This window comes from Somniosus microcephalus, chromosome 9 (genome assembly GCF_052327205.1).
Source record: "Somniosus microcephalus isolate GS21.2 chromosome 9, FLI_Smic_1.0, whole genome shotgun sequence".
NCBI classification, from domain to species: domain Eukaryota; kingdom Metazoa; phylum Chordata; class Chondrichthyes; order Squaliformes; family Somniosidae; genus Somniosus; species Somniosus microcephalus.
In genome coordinates this window covers 12,124,013-12,143,378 of record NC_140995.1, presented here as the reverse complement: position 1 = coordinate 12,143,378, position 19,366 = coordinate 12,124,013, and the positions used below count along the sequence as shown (strand labels likewise).

Below are 19,366 nucleotides of genomic sequence, written 5' to 3'. Positions count from 1 at the left end.
TTTGACTAAGCTTCTTATCACCCCCGCCTAATGTGTTTATCTGTGGCTCTGTTGATTTAGTCCGATTACACTTCTGTGAAGCGCCTTGGGATGTTTTCCTACATTAAGGTGGGGGGGGGGGGGGGGGTATAACTGTAAGTTGTTATTTAGTGCATATTTTGTTAGACCCCCTCCAAAATACACCACCTCTTATTTCTACACATTAAATTACATGCTACACAATCTACTAACCTGCATCCTCTTGAAGTTGCTGCCTGACCTGCTGAGTATTTCCAGCATTTTGTGTTTTTATTTCCGACCCCCACGGGTGCGTATGCACTTGTAGGGGCCGCGCAAGTGCCAGTTTCAGGCGGGCAAAGCGCATGTGCTGAAACCCGGCACTTGCGACCTGTCAAGAATTCTCTTGACAGATCATCCGCATGCCCAAGTGAAGTGCTTCTGCGGGTGGAGAGTTGCGCTTTTTGCACAACTTCCGCCCGCTGATTGACTTGTCAAATTCTTACACCTGGTAAAAACAGGCGTGAGGCCGGCTTTTACCAGCTTAAGAGTTTAAAAAAAATAGAAAAATGAAATTTGATAACTCATTTATAAATTAAAAATGCTCTTCAAAAAGCTAAGTTTATTTTTAGCCCTGTAAAAACATTTAATTCTTTTCAAAAAATGTAATGTTTAATATTTAATTAAATGCCATTTTAATTATGTAATTTAATTTTTTTAATGTTTTACTGGGTTTTCAAATCTGTCAAAAGTATGAAGGGGGATTCCCTTCTTTCATTGGTTCGCCTGGCCCACGTGATCCCAGGGGCATTTGCGAACCGCCTGCATCTTTGGGATGCCTGGGCCTCTACGCATTTCGAAGAGGCGGCGCCCAGGATCGCAAGCCTCGGGATCTACGGAACCAGCAGGTAAGTTCGTAGATTTATTTCCGATCGGAGGCATCCGCCCGCAGGAAGCCTCCGATCGGAAATTCAGGGCCAATATGCTTTCTACAAATCTGTGCTGGTCATCCGTAACTAACCAAAAAGCACAATAATGCAGATGCTGAAAATTGAAATAGATTCACCTCATCTGTGATTGCCAGCTTCAGGTGAGGTGGATGGGGGAAGAGGAGTCTACAGAAAGTCTCGTTCTCCCCTCGAATCACAGAGGGTAATCTGTGTTCTTGTATCAGCAGCAAGATGATGTCTGTGTTTTGAAAAACAGGACCGAGCTAGAGAAGGTGAACCAAGATTGAAAAAATTAATAAGTTGCACCTTCACAGTTTTCCAAATCGGGAAGTTATACTCACTGAAATCTAGGAAGCTGTTCTGACAAAAATGTAATGGTGGGCCAGGGGGAGGGGCAGCGGAGTTGCTAAAGGGGGAAATGAAGCAGAGTAGGGGTAGCCCAAGAGGGTGAACTGCACCCTCCCACTTGTTTTTATTATAAAAAGATGGGAAGGAAAAAGGCTGAAAAGAAAAAGGTAACAAATAACAGGGGGGGGGGGGGGGGGAAGAGATCAGGGAGAAAGAAACAAGCCTCTAGACTTTACTATTCAGACACATTCCTGACTGGCCTCACAGTTTCTATCATTTGTGTACTTGAGGTCATCCAAAACTCTGCTGCCAGTGTCCCAACTCGCACCATGTCCTGTTCACCTACCACCACTGTGCTCGCTGACCTACATTGGCTCCCGGTAAAGCAACGCCTCGATTTCAAAATTCTCATCCGGGTTTTCAAATTCCTCCATGGCCTCGCCCCTCCCTATCTCTAATCTCCTCCAGCCCTACAACCAATGTCCCCTGTAGTTTTATTTTTGGTGCGCGGGCCCTTTAAGTAGCTGCACAGCCCATTCAATTTTCCGCGCGTGCAGGGTTATTACCATTGTAAAGCCAGTGAGCGGCCTGCGCGGGACCTCCAGACCACTGCCCATGTGGCCACACAGCTTAACGGGAACATTGCCTACAAACCTCAGATCTCTGCACTCCTCCAATTCTGGCCTCGAGCATCCCTGATTTTAATTGCTCCACCATTGACGGCCGTGCCTTCAGCTGCCAAGGTCCCAAGCTCTGGAATTCCCTCCCTAAACCTCTCCGCCTCTCTCTCTCCTCCTTCAAGATGGTCCTGAACATCTACCTCTGATCAAGCTTCTGGTCATCTGCCCTAATATCTGTTGTGTATGTACCTTTAAGGGAATAACTGGTCTTAGACTGCAGTACCGGCAGTGACCACCCCTGTATAAAAGGCCCTAGCAGGCTTCTGTAGTTTCAGTTTCAAGCTGCCTCTTGTTCAGTAAAGTACCTGTTAAACTGTTCTCCTGAAGTCCGTGTATTATTGAGGCGCGGACTTTACAGTGGCGACGAGTAAGTTTGAACTCACCTGCAGTGTGGCATCATCTCACGGGGATCTCTCCTGAAAGGAAGGTCCTGGAAGGTCGTAGTCTGAGCAACAGGCGTCGACCGAGGGCAACCGCCCAAAGAATCCATCGGTGTTTGGAGAATTGCGGGAGAGACTGTGGTTTCAGCGAATCGTGCTGGTAGCAGGTAGCGCGCTGACCCTTCCGGACTGCGGCGGGCTCAAGCTCGATCGAGCGGCTCTACAAATCGGGCCGCGCAGCGTCGCCGGGAAAAGAAAACAAGAGAGAGGGTGGAGCTCACGGCGCGGTCGGTGCTCGAGAACAGGACAGCGGAGAGAAACTAAACGGGGGGGGAAGGAAAGCGAGGCGCGCCGAAATTACCCCGTAGAACGCTAGGAGCAGCATGGCAGTAAGGGGAAGAAGCAAAAGCGCGGGAGGCGCCATTTTAAATCGCCCAAGATGCCGAAAAGTGGCAGTATCACTGCTTTCGACAACAAGGTAGAAGACTGGACCACGTTTGTAGAAAGAATCGAACTGTACTGCAAGGCAAATGAGGTGGCCGATGGAAAGAGGGCGTCGGTATTATTCATTCTGATGGGTGCGAATACGTATGGCCTATTGTGGAATTTAATTACCCCAGCTAAACCAATGGAGAAAAGTTTTGAGGAGATTGTTCATATCTTACAGGAACACCTAAGCCCTACACCACTGCTGATAGCAGAAAGATTCAAGTTCCATAAAAGAAACCAGCACAAAGACGAGAGCAATGCTGACTATCTTACGGAACTACGCAAGTTATCGAAGCACTGCCAGTTCGGAGCAGGACTGGCAGACACCTTACGGGATAAGTATGTCTGCGGGCTCGAGTGAAGGAACCCAGAAACGACTACTTTCAAAAAAGGACCTGACGCTAGAACAGGCTTTCAGCGTGGCAGTATCCTACGAAGCAGCAGCACGGGGAGCTGCGGAAATACAACAGAAACCACAAGAATACAGCGCTAACGAAATGGCGTATGGAGCCGAAAAGTGCTATCGCTGCGGCAGAACAACCCATGAGCAGAAGGACTGCTGGTTTAAAGACAAAATATGCAGGCAATGCGGGAAGATGGGACATATAGCAAGAGTCTGCAGGTTGGGAAAGAAGACCAACACGACAAGAACTACTAAGGAACAATACAGGAAAGTAAAGAAACTGACATAGTAGTTCAGAAGATCAGGAGAGTGATAAGGACTCCGGGAGCAGGCGACTAAGTTGTTTAAAGCTACACGACGTGATCGCAAAAGAAGATCACCGAACCATTTGGGTCACCCTCACGATAGCAGGGTCCCCAGTGAAGATGGAATTGGACACAGGATCAGCCCTAACTGTCATGAATCGACGAGACTATGAGCGGCTATTCTCACACATACCCTTAAAAGGACACGTCCACTGCATTGTAGACATACACGGGGCAAAAGGTCTACCCCAGAGGAAAAATAAGGGTGCCAGTTGAATATAACGGAAAGGAAACACAGAAACTATACATGTATATACTACGAGATGGAGGACCACCATTATTGGGACGTGAATGGATCCGAAGGCTACAATTGGATTGGCATTCCATTCTGGCACTAACTGTGACTGGCAAAAAAGATGATGACGTCGCACCTGGACGTCGGTCACAAATTCTATCTGACGCGGAAGAGGTGTTCCAACAAGGACTTGGGACTCTAAAAGGAGTAAAGGCAACCATAAAGATTGAGGATAACGCAACCCCAAAATTTCTCATGGCCAGACCGGTGCCATACGCGATACGCCCAGCTGTGGAAGCTGAACTGGAGAGTCTGGAGCGTTCGGGGGTGCTGTCTAAGGCGGACTGGAGCGAGTGGGCCACACCCATCGTTCCTGTAATGAAGAAAGCATTGAGCAGCACGCCTGGGGAGCCAAGGAAGGTTCACATCTGTGGGGACTTCAAGGTGACCGTGAACCCAGTCCTGCACACAGTACAGTATCCGCTTCCGCAGATAGAAGATATTTTCGCCTCACTATCTGGAGGGAAACGTTTTACAAAGATTGACCTGGCTCAAGCGTATCTACAAATGGAGGTGGAAGAAGCATCTAGGAAATACCTCACGATAAACACTCAAAGGCCTTTACCAGTACAATCGACTGGTATTTGGGGTAGCATCGGCCCCGGCTATGTGGCAGAGGGCAATGGAACAAGTCCTGCAAGGGATCCCGGGGACCCAGTGTTATTTGGACGACATCCTGGTTACGGGCGAAAATGACAATGAACACCTTGCCAACCTGGAACAGGTGCTCACGAGATTGCAGGAATATGGGCTACGAGCCAACCGTTCCAAATGCGAGTTCTTCAGGAGACAAATCTCGTATTGTGGCCACATGATTGATGAGGAAGGGTTGCATAAGTCGCCGGACAAGATTGAGGCTGTAGTCAAGGCTCCAGCACCAGAAAATGTGTCGCAACTGAGGTCATTCCTCGGGTTGGTGAACTACTACCATAAGTTCTTGCCGAATTTATCTACAATTCTGCACCCACTGAACGCCCTCCTTCAAACTGGTGTAACATGGAAATGGAGTGATGAGTGTAAGCGTGCCTTTCAGGAATGTAAATGCCAAATCACTTCGAAAGAAGTATTGGCCCACTACAACCCAACACTACTGATTCGGTTGGCACGTGATGCGTCACCTTACGGCATTGGAGCGGTGCTGTCACACAAATTCCGTGACGGTTCAGAGAGGCCAATCGCCTTTGCATCGCGCTCACTAACCTCAGCCGAGCGTAACTACGCCCAGATTGACAGGGAGGCCCTCAGCCTGGTGTGGGGGGTGAAGAAGTTCAATCACTATCTGCACGGGCAGAAATTCACTACTGACTGATCATCAACCCCTGGTCTCAATTTTTAACCCAAAGAAGGGCGTTCCGGTGCTGACGGCGCAACGGCTGCAAAGATGGTCACTTTTTCTAGGGGCACATCAGTATGACATAGAGTACAAAGGTACGAAACAACATGGAAACGCTGATGGGCTGTCGCGCCTACCGTTGCCTACGGCGGAAGAAGCACCTGCAGTGGACCCTGTGGAGATATTCCATGCGACCATAGTCGAATGTTTGCCTGTTACAAACGCAAGTATTGAGAAGGAAACCCGAAATGACCCGACACTCTCTCGGGTCTATGATTTGATGGTGAAGGGATGGCCAGCATATGGCGACTCACTGTTGCCAGCATTCTCGCCAAGGAGGGAACAGCTGTCAGTGTGCCGGGGAACCTTGATGTGTGGATCCCGAGTGGTAATTCCACCCAAGTTGAGAGATAGAGTACTCAATGAGCTTCACGAGGGTCATCTGGGAGGGATAAAAATGAAGAGTCTAGCCAGGGCGTTTGTGGGGTGGCCGGGAATCGAGAAAGAAATCGAGGATATGACTAAGAGATGCACAGGATGCCAGAAGGTCCAAAACACTCCACCACAGGCCCCGCTACATCCATGGGAGTGGCCCTCATCTCCATGGCAACGGGTACACATTGATTTCGCTGGTCCATTTATGGACTCAATGTTTCTAATCGCTGTGTATTGCAGTCCTAAGGACCATCTTCGCCAGGAATGGGTTGCCAGAACAGATCTGTTCCGACAATGGCCCACAGTTTGTGTCCGAGGATTTCCGGAGGTTCCTGAAGAATAATGGGGTGAAACATTACACATCTGCCCCATATCATCCAGCCACAAATGGATTGGCTGAGAGGTTTGTTCAGACCTTTAAAAAGGCCATAAAGGCAATGTATAATGACGACATACCACTGCAACACAAGGTGGATAACTTCCTGTTTGCTTACCGGAATGCGACACATGCAGTAACCAACCAAACTCCAGCCGTACTGTTTTTCAACCGGAGACCAAGATGTCGCTTGGATTTGCTCAAACCAAACATAAGACGAGACGTTGAGGATAAGCAGTTCCAGCACATAAATGAGAAGCCAACCAGGAGCTTCAAGATAGGGCAACCAGTCTTGGCCCGTGACTACCGAACAGAAAAATGGCAGCCAGGCACGATATGCACACAGCAGGGACCACTAATGTACACAGTGGACGTTGGAGAGAGTATCGTGAGACGCCATGCTGACCAGATTCTAGAGTCACAGGAACAAGCCAAACCTGTACCACAAGCAAGTGCACCTGGTAATGAGCCCGAAGTACAGATTGCGTCTACCTCAGAAGCAGGGGTATTGGAAGCTGACGAACCAACCAATGACAATGAGCCAGAATTGACTCCACCGCCAGAACAGGATACTCGAGAAAGGCGCTATCCAGTCCGGATCAGGAAGCCTCCTCAAAGACTGAACTTATAAATGACTATTCCAGTTGATGTATATATTACTGAGAAAATTGTAATTAGTTATTATTTAGTTGTTAAATGAATGTTATGTACTGTTTATCTAAAAGGGGAGGAATTGTTGTGTATGTCCCTTTAAGGGAATAACTGGTCTTAGACTGCAGTACCAGCAGTGACCACCCCTGTATAAAAGGCCCTAGCAGGCTTCTGTAGTTTCAGTTTCAAGCTGCCTCTTGTTCAGTAAAGTACCTGTTAAACTGTTCTCCTGAAGTCCGTGTATTATTGAGGCGCGGACTTTACAATATCTATCTCCTTTAGTGGCTCGGTGTCAAATTTTGTTTCAGAACGCTCCTGTGAAGTGAAACCCCAGCATCGAAGCTTTGACCACGCTCGATCAGCTACGATAGACGGGTCACATCGTTGGCATGCCCGATACGAGACTCCCAAAACAAGCGCTCTACTCGGAGCTCCGACATGGCAAGAGAGCCCCAGGTGGGCAGAGGAAACGCTTCAAGGACACCCTCAAAGCCTCCTTGAAAAAGTGCAACATCCCCACCGACATCTGGGAATCCCTGGCCCAAGACCGCACAAATTGGAGGAAAAGCATCCGGGAAAGAGCCGAACAACTCGAGTCTTTTCGCCAGGAGCAAGCGGAAGGAGCGCCTGTCAACCCAAGCACCCCACCCACCCGCCCCTTCAACCACTGTCTGCCCCACCTGTGACAGAGACTGTAGGTCCCGCATTGGACTCATCAGTCACCTGAGAACTCATTTTTAATGTAGAAGCAAGTCATCCTCGGTTCCGAGGGGCTGCCTAAGAGAGAAGTGCCTTGGGGTGTTTGACTATATTAAAAGGCGCTATATAAATACAAGCTGTTGTCAGACCAGCTCGATTTCACACTTCTGTCTACTAAGTTATAAAATAGCCTTGACGTTTTGCGGGGAAAAAAATGATGAAAGTTGAAACCACTCATACTATCCATTTACCTAAATGAAATGAGTTGCTTTTACTAACCCTTCTCCCACATACTAAAGTAACACGCAATGTTTAAAAGAAAGCATGTACCCTTTCCTGGATCAACGCTGGTTTGTGTTCAGACTAGTGAATCCTAATCAATATCCCTGCAACGCAATTTTTTTTCTCCCACCTCCACTCTGCGGGGGTGGGGGTGGGGGGTGGGAGGAGGGTTGTGATACTCAATGTCAGTATTTTAAAAAAGGGAAGGTATAAATACTTTGAGTTAGAGAAAACAAATTTCCTTAACCTTTGGTGTCGGAGCTATAATCCAGTCCAGACTTGATGAAATTTTCCTCTTGCCAATAGCTTTATAGGTTACCATAATGAATACACTCCAGTTTTGCAGGAAAGCACTAATCCTTGCCCATTGCGCTCTAATCGGTTTTATAAATGAATCCAAATTAGATCAGCAAGTTAGGTTTAAAATCATATTTCAACAGTGTATAGCTGATAGAATTGTGTCCTCTGATTTTAGACAGAATATCAGCAAGATTTTAGACAGAATATCAGCAAGATTTAACTGATTTAATAAAACAGGCTAAGTTCTAAAAGCACTATTCCCTGATGGGCCTGGGAGTGTGTGGGGGGGGGAAAAGAGAGGAAGAGGTGGCGGGGGGGGGATGCGTGGAGGCACCAGCCACTGTAGCATGAAACCACAAAGGCCAGCAGGTCCCAGGATTGTGTTAGCTGATTTACAGAGGCAGCAGATGGGATGCTACAAATAGCCTCAGAGCTCATAGGTTAGGGAGGAATAAAGAATGAAGCCAAAGTTCCACACCTGATTGTTGGCTAGTGATTCCTGCTGGAAAGTGCATGCATGCAGAGGTCAGTGGTGATTGTGCCTTCACAATCACATAGCCTGCAGCACTTAATTCAAATGATCCAAAATGAGGTGAGAGCTGCTGGAACCAGTGGAACACTGCCCCAGCAGAGAGTTTGGCCTTTCAGGAGGAAAGAAAAATACAAAAAACAAGCTACTTCTACATTCAATTAAATTGGAGTTCGAGCTACACAACAAATATTAACGTACATGGATAAAGCTGGAAACACTACTGAAGAAAAAAATCAGCAACAATGTGCACTCATTCAATATACAACAGAGATAACACTAATGGAGACAAGTTACATAAGCAAGTCCATACGTGCTGCAAGTTCACCACCCCCCCCCCCCCCCTTCATTCTTGCTGTGGTACAAGTCCATGCCTCAATTTGCCTTATTCTTGAGCCCAAATAGTGAGCATCGACAAGCTACGTAATCGGGAATGTGGGGGAGCATAGAAGGAAGAGGATAGCATTGCAGCCATGCCCATTTGTGCCCTCTAACATCCACGCTTTCCAGTAACAGTCATTCGATAGCACTCAGAAGCAAGAACACGGTGTGTTATTTCCATCCTCCCTATTCCAAAGACGATGAGACGAGTTTAAAATGTCCCTACTACTTCTTTTCTTAGGCAGTCCCTCGGAACCAAGGATGATTTGCTTCCACATTAAAAATGAGTTCTCAGGTGACTGATGAGTCCAATGCGGGACCTACAGTCTCTGTCACAGGTGGGGCAGACGGTGGTTGAAGGGGCGGGTGGGTGGGGTGCTTGGGTTGACGTGCGCTCCTTGCGCTACCTGCGCTTGGTTTCCGCTTGCTCCCGGTGAAGAGACTCGAGGTGTTCGGCGCCTTCCCGGATGCTTCTCCTCCACTTTGAGCGGACTTGGGCCAGGGATTCCCAGGTGTCGGTGGGGATGTTGCACTTTTTCAAGGAGGCTTTGAGGGTGTCCTTGAAGCGTTTTCTCTGCCCACCTGGGGCTCTCTTGCCGTGTCAGAGCTCAGAGTAGAGCGCTTGTTTTGGGAATCTCGTATCGGGCATGCGGACCATGTGACCCGTCCATCGGAGCTGATCGAGTGCGGTCAAAGCTTCGATGTTGGCCCGAGCGAGATCACTGACATCGGTGCCCCAACTGAGCTCAGCTAATTCATCACTACATTAAAGTACCTCATTAAAGTTTGGCACCTCCCACATACAGAGCCAATACAACACTCAAGAGGTAGGCAATACTTACAAAGTTGTATCTGGAGATTTGTAGATCACCTCCCTCAACCCCCATATACCACTCCCTGATCTAAATCCATACACCAACTGTAGCCAATAGGGAACCCTGTGACCGGATTTCAGGGCTCTGCCTATAACCACTCAAGCACACTCCTAGGCAGCGAGCAAGAGCATCCTGGTGAATCTCTTTCTCTGTTCCTTCAAGTGAGCAAATACAAGCCCACCAGTGTAGAAAAAGGGATCTTTGTTGTAGTTTTAAAGGCATTTATTTATGAAATGAACACATCTCGTCTAAAAGCACTGCATCAATGCTGACCTTTCCCAGCACATGGAGCTGCTGCCCAAAGCAATCTTTGTTACTAGCAGATTTAGACTGTGTCTTGAAGCGGTGGTTGGCACTGCACCACACCAAGGGATGACATTTTTTAACAAGTATTTACAGCTCTTCACAAAGAACTTTTGGACAACAACTAAAATGAAAAGCAAAAAGGATAACATTCACTGAAAATACTTACTTATGCATGTGCCCCGCCCCAACAATGATCATGATGTAGTAAGAAATTCCACCCTGCACAACAAAATGCAAGGCATACCTAAAAGAAGAATAAATGAACATTACAGTTAATGAAGCTCTAGATGAAATGGAGTCAGCTCTAAACTACAAGTTGGCAGTGTAATTATAAATGACACCCAGATGCATTTTTAAAAAAAAACAAATGTATCATAAAAATCATGCAAAACCAGGCACTTTAAATAGTAAAAATAGAATGCAAGGAAGTGTGTGTGTGTGTCCAATAGGAGACTGCATCAAAACCAGCGTTTTCATGACAGACACACCACAACTTTTTCCGCAGAAACTTACTGGATACGATTTGAAACTTTTTCAATCTTTACTCCACTTCTCGCTTTAAAATACATTTTAAATAAAGAACTGCTCAAGGAACCTTTGATTTTTCTATAGAGCCATTGTTTTCTTTCCTCCCACCCCCTCCTGGTCTTGTTTGCTGACAAGCTCACATCTACCTCGGTTGCTTTATATGGTCAGCACTGAAAGTGACCCATAATAATGCACTGGCTATCATCAGAAGTATATATATGGTACAGTACTTCAAATCTACAGCTGAACGTTGGATTTTTCAAACCAGCTGGCTAATTTAGCAACTGGTCTAATTAAGTGGCAGATCATTTTTCCTGCCCCATCAGAATATAACACACCTGGTTTTAGTAGCAATTTATGAAAATCACTTCAAGGTTTTATTACGTAGCTTATACATACAACCTGTATGTGGGTTTCAGTGCCCCTTTCCAACATATAATGCTGCATGAAGACTAGAGCATTTCAAATGCTCTCAACTATTCAAGTCACTTGCTAACCCTGGCATTGCCTTTAGCTCACGGTCATTACTTTCAAAACACCTCACAGCACTTTAGCAATCTCTTCCAGTTACACTACTCAGTTAGTTGACAGCACTCAAAGGTCATAGAGTGTTGTCCTCTAGGCGGAGTGGGGGCAGGGAATATTCAAGTACAGCAAATTGTTCTATATAATCTGTAATTTCATGTTTGCTCATTAGATTGTGGAAAAAGTACAATGATTCACTTTGTTAACATTAAATTCATTTCAGCGTAACAGCATTACAAAAATGTAGAACCAATTTTCTCCAAGCACTAGAAAGTGTTCAACAATAAAATGTATTTATTCCATATGTAAATATTAATACAATGCACAATTGTTTAAAAAAAATACATTATAAACTTACATTGCAACTACAACTGAGACACGTGTTTTAAAAAAAAATCAATTCTCTTTCTAAATTTCTTTCCCTCCTCTAAGACACGCCTTCTGCCTGCAGTATGGTTCCCAGTGGTCCTTCACCCTCTTTTGCCAGCCCACACCAACTGACTCCTTGCTGGAGTATTTTTCCATAAGCTCTCTAGCACCTCAATCAGCAACTCGTATTGCTCGAGTCGTCCAGACAGCGAGAGTTAGATCATTCAGCTTCAAGGGTATCAAAGCCAAGCCTGTCCAGCACCGACACACAAGACAATCCAGAAGGCACACTAGATAGGTGATCAAGAGCTGCAGGGTGATGAACTGTCTCCATCAATTGTTTGCACTTCTGCCCATCACCAAACTATCTGAAATCAGCTAACCAAAGATTGAACTTGAGATCTTGTCTATACAGATCAGCTACTCACGACATCGTCTCACTGAACCATTACTTAAAATCAAGTAGCCTTTCTTCACACGAGCCTAGATATTAGTCATCAAGCTATTCGATCAACTTGTATTGGGGCTTCACACAGTGTAGACCATACAATCCAACATGGAGCGAGTGGCACCCACCATTACACAGCCTTTGCTGACCGCTCTGAGAGTTGTACAAGCTACCACGGAAGCTCAGACAGCTGCCAACTTGGATCTGGGAGCCAGTGTTGACTGGGGCTTCCAGAGCGCCACATCACTCCTGCACTGTTCTCGGGCAGAGCCAGAGGGGTGCTGAGGTGCAGGCCTAGGAGAGTGGGCTTGGCTCCATGGGAAAGGCACTTGCTATCATCTCAGGATGACAACATGCCTGCTCCTCCGCCAGTACCCTGGTTAGTGTCACATTGCCAGCTGGGCCAGATTACCCACCAAGACCATCAGAAGTGTCCTCAATACAAGCTCAGCAGCCTTTCACCTGCCAAGCTGTAACCACTGGGGAAACACTTTGTAGGAACACGAAGATAGGTAAACGGTGATGACAAAAAAGGAGATTCTTAATTATTCCTGTTAAATATTATATACAGATGGAATTGTGGGAGGGGGCCAGGCCAGATGGACTGCATGTAAAACAATGGGATGTAAAACGGTGGGGAACCCTAGCGGTGGCAGAGCATTGTGGAATGGACCCAGGCCTAATGTAAAACAGCGGGGAACACCAGCGGCGGCAGAGCTAAACAAACGGAGGAATAAACATTTTTTTTTTTTTTTTTTTTTTAAAAAGTGATGTGAATCAACATAGGTGGAGGAGTTGGGGAGCCAGAGGAATTTAAACCAAGTGCTTAATTTATTATCCACATTCTAATTTTAATTAAGGGGTTACTTAACTTAATAAAAAATAGGGTAAAAGGAGTAACTGACTGACAGTCAGCAAGGCAAGGGAACATAGTAGAGGCAGGGAATGAGGAACCGCTGAATCTGGACCTGTCCAACAGGCATGATGTACTTGCTATGTGTGAGGATAAGGAGAAAGGCTGCAGGAAGGATAGCCAAATAGCTAGCCAAGGCACAGTGGAGCAGGAGGCAGCTCAAGGTGGTAGAAAGAGAACAAAATCGTTGTAGTTATAGGGGATTCGATAATTGGGGAGATAAATGGTATCCTCTGCAGTCACGATCAAGCGTTCAGAAGGGTGTGTTGCCAGCCCAGTGCCAGGGTAAGGGATATCTCAAAGCAACAAATGAGGTAATATACAGTATCAAGCTAAAAGGATGCTTACACAAATGCAAAAAAAAGTTGAAATCCAGAAGGCTGGGAGAACTATAAAAAGCATCAAAGGGATACAAAGAAAGCATTAAGAACTGCAAAAAGGAATGTGGAAAAAAAAACTTGTAAGGGATAAAGGCGAACAATAAAAGTTTATGTAAATATATTGAGAAACAGAATGGTTAAGGGAAATGTGGGCCCATTAAAGACTGGCGAAGGGGATATTGCAAGTCAACCTTAAGGAAATGGCAGACTTGTTATATGGATACTTTGCTCCTTCTTCACAGTAAAGGAAGACAACAAAATACCAGCAGTACAAGGGAAACCAAAAATAAAAAAGGGAAAAACTTATTGGATATTATACAAGTTAATAAATGATAATGGAGAAAATAATGGCACTTAGGATAGACAAATCTCCAGGACCTGATGCCTCCCATCCAAAGGTATTAAAAGGTAGTGAGGAAATTGCAGATGCTCTAGTCATAATCTTCCAAAACACTTTAGATTCGGCAATTGTGCCATTTGATTGAAAAATTGCAAATGTCACTCCATTAAAGAAGGGAGGGAGAGAGAAACTCGGTAACTACAGACTTGTCAGTCGAACGTCAATTGCAGGGAGGTTAGTAGAATCTGTTATTACGGACAGTGACTGAGTATTTGGACAAACTACAGCTGATCAGAGAGTCGGCAGGAATGTGATGGGCAAGTCATGTCTGACTAATTTAGTTGAATTCTTTTTTAATGTTATAAAGGTCACTAGCATGGTGGATAGGGGAGTGTCTACAGGAGTTATTTATATGGACTGCCGGAAGGGCATTTGATAAGGTTCCTCAAGAGATTATTAGCAAAAATTAAGGTGTGCAGAATTGGATGCAATCTTGCAACATAGGTTGGGAGGGTTGGAGGCAGAGAGTAGAGATAAAGGGAACAGTCTCTGACGGAATGTGAAAATCCAGATTTGTACCGGAGCCTCAGCTTTTACCATATTTATCAAGGACTTGGAGGAAGGAATCTAGAGTTACCTATCCAAGTTTGTAGATGAAACAGTTGCAAGGCACAGTAAATAGTGCAGATGGGAACAGGGCACTACAAAAGGAGTGGGCAAAAGTGGCAAATGGAGTTCAATGTGGGGAAATGCGAGGTCATCCACTTTGGATCCAAGAAAAAGAAGTTGGAGTATTTGCTAAACTGTGGAGGAGCTAAGAGATTTGGGTGACCATGTACACACAGCACTAAGCGCTAGTGGTCACGTACAGCACGCAATCTAAGAGTGTAATGGTGGCCTTTATCTCAAGGGTTCTGGAATATAAAGGGGAGGAAGTTACGCTTCAGTTCCATAGAGCCTTGGTCAGAACCCATCTGGAGCACGGTGGTCAGTTCTGGGCACCGCATCACATGAAGGAGATACTGGCCTTGGAGGAGGTGCAGTGAAGATTCACCAGAATGATACCGGGGCTTAAAGTAGAGGACTGGGAAGGTCAGTTTGCCGTTTGCCATCAGTGGGAGGTTTCGCTGAACTTCCATGAGGGGAATGGCTGGCAGTAGGTTTCTGCTCATTGGTGAAAGTACCTCGGTTTCAGCGCGCTTCGGGGGGGGGGGGGGGGAAGAGAAGAGAAGAGAAAAAGGAGGGGATTAGGCTGTGTTGTATGCTCAATCCAGGCTGGTGGGATGGTACAAGCGCCACTCAGTGGAGAGGTGAAAAAGAGAGGCACTACTTCATCTGGCATGCAGACATTTTCCTGCTTTCGTACAGAAAACATTTCTTTCCTGTGTTCAAGCTGCACTCCACTTATTGGGGGAGCATTCCGTCCCAATCTGCTCAGTGAAGGGGGGTGGGGGGCGGGGGGGGCCATGTCCCAAGCTATGCTGGGGGAGGGATTTTTAGTACATTCACCAACGAACTTCCAAAATTCTACAGACCCTAACTTAACTGCCCCCACACCTGGTGGAAACTGGGCCAGAGGTGGCTGTTAAAATGAGGGCAGCAAGTTACTCCCTAATAGGATTGGGCAGAGTCAAAACAGATTTATGAAAGGGAAAAAATCATGTTTGACAAATCTGTCAGTTTTTTAGGTTGTAACTAGCAGAATAGATAAAGGGGAACCAGTGGATGTGGTGCATTTGGATTTTCAAAAGCCACCGATAAGGTGCCACACAAGTGGTTATGAAACAAAATTTGGGCTCACGGGATTGGGTGTAATAACCAATCCTCAACCCATGTTTGTATAACGGACAGAAAACAGGGAGTAGGAATAAACGGGTCATTTTCAGGTTGACAGGCTGTAACTAGTGGGGTACCGCAAGGATCAGTGCTTGGGCCTCAGCTATTCACAATCTACATCAATGATTTGGATGAGGGGACCAAATGTAATATATCCAAGTTTGCTGATACACAGCTGGGTGGGAATGTAAGTTGTGAGGAGGATCTAAGGAGGCTTCAAGGGGATATAGACAGACTAAATGAATGGGCAAGAACATGGCAAATGGAAAATAATGTGGGGCAATGTGAAGTTATCCACTTTGATAGGAAAAATAGAAAAGCAGAGTACAGGAAACTTTGGTTTATCCGGAGGTTATAAAACACCATAAAACAGAAAACTTAGGTGGAAATGATTTGCTGGAAATGACTATGGCTGTTGCTTGGGTCTGTCACTTAACACAAGGTGTTGCCCCATTGCAATCAATTAGTCATGTAATATATTTACAGTGCCACTTATACGCACAATACCTTTGGAATCAGGAGTAATCACCTTTTTAAATAAGTAATAGATAATTTAGCAGATCTTCCATGGTGTTGTTCACCGAGTCAGTGGATACACAGTTTTGCCAGTCTTGATCATGATGGCTCCCCAGTCCCACACTGAAAATAGCCCATGCTGCCATCATTGCGCACCCACACTGACATGGATGGAAGATTAGGAAAAAAACACTAAGCCGGTTTAAAATTACCAAGTGAAAAATTGGCATAATTTGTCAAGACACTCAAGAGTTATTATAATTGAATTACTAAGTGTTTGTAAAGGATTCATGCTGTTCCTCAGCCCAGAGAGAACACAGAGGAAAGAAACAAAACTTGTATAGCGCCTCTAACGTCGTAAAATGCCCCGCTTCACAGGAGCGTTAGCAAAATTTGACACCGAGCCACAGAGAGATATTAGGGCATGTGACCAAAAGCTTCAAACAGGAGCAGAGAGGTGTAGAAGTTTACGGAGGGAATTCCAGACCTTCGGGCCAAGGCAGCTGAAGGCATGGCGGCCATTGGCAGAGCGCAGAGGGTGCATAGAAAGATACAGCACAGAAATAGGCCATTCGGTCCATCGTACCTGTGTCGGCTCTTTGGTAGAGCTATCCAATTAATCCCACTCCCCTGCTCTTCCCCCATAGCCCTATAATTTTTTCCCTTCAAGTCTTTATCCAATTCTCTTCTGAATGTTACTATTGAATCTGCTTTCAGGCAGTGAATTCCAGATCACAACACACCGCTGGTTCTTTTGCCAATCACCTTAAATCTCTGTCCTCTGGTTACTGACCCTTCAGTCATTGGAAACAGTTTCTCCTTCATTACTCCATCAAAACCAGTCATGACTTTGAACACCTCCATCAAATCTCCTCTTAACCTTCTCTGCTCCAAGGACAACGACCCCAGCTTCTCCACGTATCTGAAGTCCCTCATCCCTGGAACCATTCTAGCAAATCTCTTCTGCACCCTCGCCAAGGCCTTCACATCCTTCCTAAAGTGCGGTGCCCAGAATTGGACACAATGCTCCAGCTGAGGCCTAACCAGTGTTTTATAAAGATTTAACATAACTTCCTTGCTTTTGTACTCTATTCCTCTATTAATAAAGCTAAGGATCCCATATGCTTTTTAAAAAAGCCTTCTCAACCTGTCCTACCATCTTCAAAAATGTGTACACATTTATTTTATATTGCCTCTCCTCATTCTGCCTACCAAAATGTGTCACTTCACACTTTAAATTACATCTGCCATGTGTCTGCCCATTTTACCAGTCTATGTCCTCCTCATTGTTTACATTTCCAAGTTTCGTATCATCTGCAAATTTTGAAATTATGCCCTGTACACTCAAGTCCAGATCATTAATATATATCAAAAAGAGCAGAGGTCCTAATACTGACCCCTGGGGACCACCACTGTATACCTCCCTCCAGTCTGAAAAACAACCACTACTCTCGGTTCTGTCCCTTGGCCAATTTTGTAGCCATGCTGCCACTGTCCCTTCAATCCCATGGGCTTTAATTTTGCTAATAAGCCTATTACAGGAAACTCTCGATTTACCAGCACCTAAGTAACCAGCAAAATTCAGGAGTAGGTTCAGGTAAGTTTTACTTCCTATTAGTGGTCGTTCCTGGATCTGTGGCCGTGTAACCGGGGTTCCTGCACCTGTTGCTATGCAACAGGGACGCCTGGATCTGTGGCCATGTGCGGGGCTCTCGTACCTTTTACTATACCTCTCTGTAATCCGGACTTTTTGATAAACCGGCACCACGCTGGTACCAGATAAAAAAAGTGTTTCCTGTATGTGGTATTTTGTTAAACGCCTTTTGAAAGGCATTGCCCTCAACCACCCTGTCACTTCATCAAATAACTCTCATCAAGTTAGTCAAAAACAATTTGCCTTTAACAAATCAGTGCTGACTTTCACTTATTAGCCTATACTTTTCCAAATGCCAATTAATTTTGTCCAGATTATTGTCTCCGGAAGTTTCCCCACCACGGACGTTAGGCAGACTTGGCCTGTATTTCGCAGGTTTATCTGTCGCCCTTTTTTTTTTAAAGCAGGGAGTAACATTTGCAATCCTCCAGTCCTCTGGCACCATCCCCATATCCAAGGAGGATTGTAGGGCTGGAGGAGGTTACAGAGATAGGGAGGGGCGAGGCCATGGAGAGATGTGAAAACAACGATGAGAATTATTAAAAAACCGAGGCGTTGCCAGAACCGAAGCCAATGTAGGTCAGCGAGCACAGGAGTGATGGGTGAACGGGACTTGGTGCGAGTTAGGACACGGGCAGCAGAGCTTTGGAGGAGTTCAAGTTTAGGGCGGGTGGAAGATGGGAGGCCGGCCAGGAGAGAATTGGAAGAGTCAACTCTAAAGGTAACAAAGACATGGATGAGGGTTTCAGCAGCAGAGGAGCTGAGGCAGGAGTGGAGACGGGCGATGTTACCGAGGTGGATGTAGGTGGTCTTGGTGATGGAGCGGATATGGCGTCGGAAGCTCATCTCGGGGTCAAATAGGACGCCAAGGTTGGGAACGGTCGGGTTCAACCGCAGAGTGGCCAGGGAGAAGGCTGCAGTTGTTGGCTAGGGAACGGAGTTTGTGGCGAGGACCAAAGACACCAGTTAGGTGCGGAACAAGTAAATTGTGGTACAGTACCCAGTTGTCCAGGGAGTATCAAGACTGGATTAAAGCATGAAAATCAAACGCAAGAACATTGTACCCTGCAAGTGACAAGCACACCCAACCCTTGCCCTACACCAAACTCCTATGATGTGGCACTTAGTCATACCGATCAGTGAAATCCCAGGTTCAATCCTTAATCTGTGGTAAATTGGCAAATCGCAGAAGCAGTCATGCACTATATTAGATCTTAGCATCAAAGGAAGGAAAAAGAAACAAAAATTCCTACCCCTGCTGGAAGCACACACACACAGGGGTGTTGAATAAAAACAGGATCAGGCTGAGCTGTAAATGACCCCTATTGTGTAAAAGGCAAGAAATACTGTCCAGTTCCACATATGAAGAACTGTCATTTGGATGAAGGTCAAAGGGCCGGATGTTAGCAACCATGGAACCAGAACCAGCATAAGAGATCAAACTGGAAAAAAAACGCCCCACATTATTCAAACTTTAAAACTTCATGCAATACTCACCACCCAAAGCAGAACAATGCAAGGTAAAGTCCCAGAAGCGTGGCAACAGCGTGCCTGGCATAGCTGCTAGTTTTACTTGGGTGAAGATAAAGTCGAAACCACACACTGGCTAGCAAAGCAAACAACTGGCACACTACAAAATTCACCTAGAAAGAAAAAATGTAGTTGTTATACTGTAGTGACATTCAAAAAAATCAAATCAGAATACATCTCTAATTTACAAAAAACAATTAAAAATAACTGATTAGCCGCCAATTCCACTGGTTTAAATCCACATGGTCAAACT

The 19,366-nt window shown here is 45.7% G+C and overlaps 1 protein-coding gene across 2 annotated transcripts in view; it reads right to left on the bottom strand.

Annotated features, from left to right (window-relative positions):
* Positions 1–19,222, bottom strand: part of LOC147112259 (membrane-bound glycerophospholipid O-acyltransferase 2-like) — an 83,948-nt gene extending 64,726 nt beyond the window's left edge. The window contains exons 1-2 of one of the 2 annotated variants that reach the window (XM_085996364.1): positions 19,081–19,222; positions 10,241–10,318 (exon numbers count right to left, since the gene is read on the bottom strand). In XM_085996364.1, coding sequence (XP_085852490.1) covers positions 10,241–10,272 — 32 coding nt within the window. In that variant the 5' untranslated portion in view covers positions 10,273–10,318; positions 19,081–19,222. Of the gene's footprint in view, positions 1–10,240; positions 10,319–19,080 lie in introns of those variants that run through there. The other variant, XM_085996362.1, reaches the window with a different exon arrangement.
* Positions 19,223–19,366: the final 144 nt, after the last annotated feature.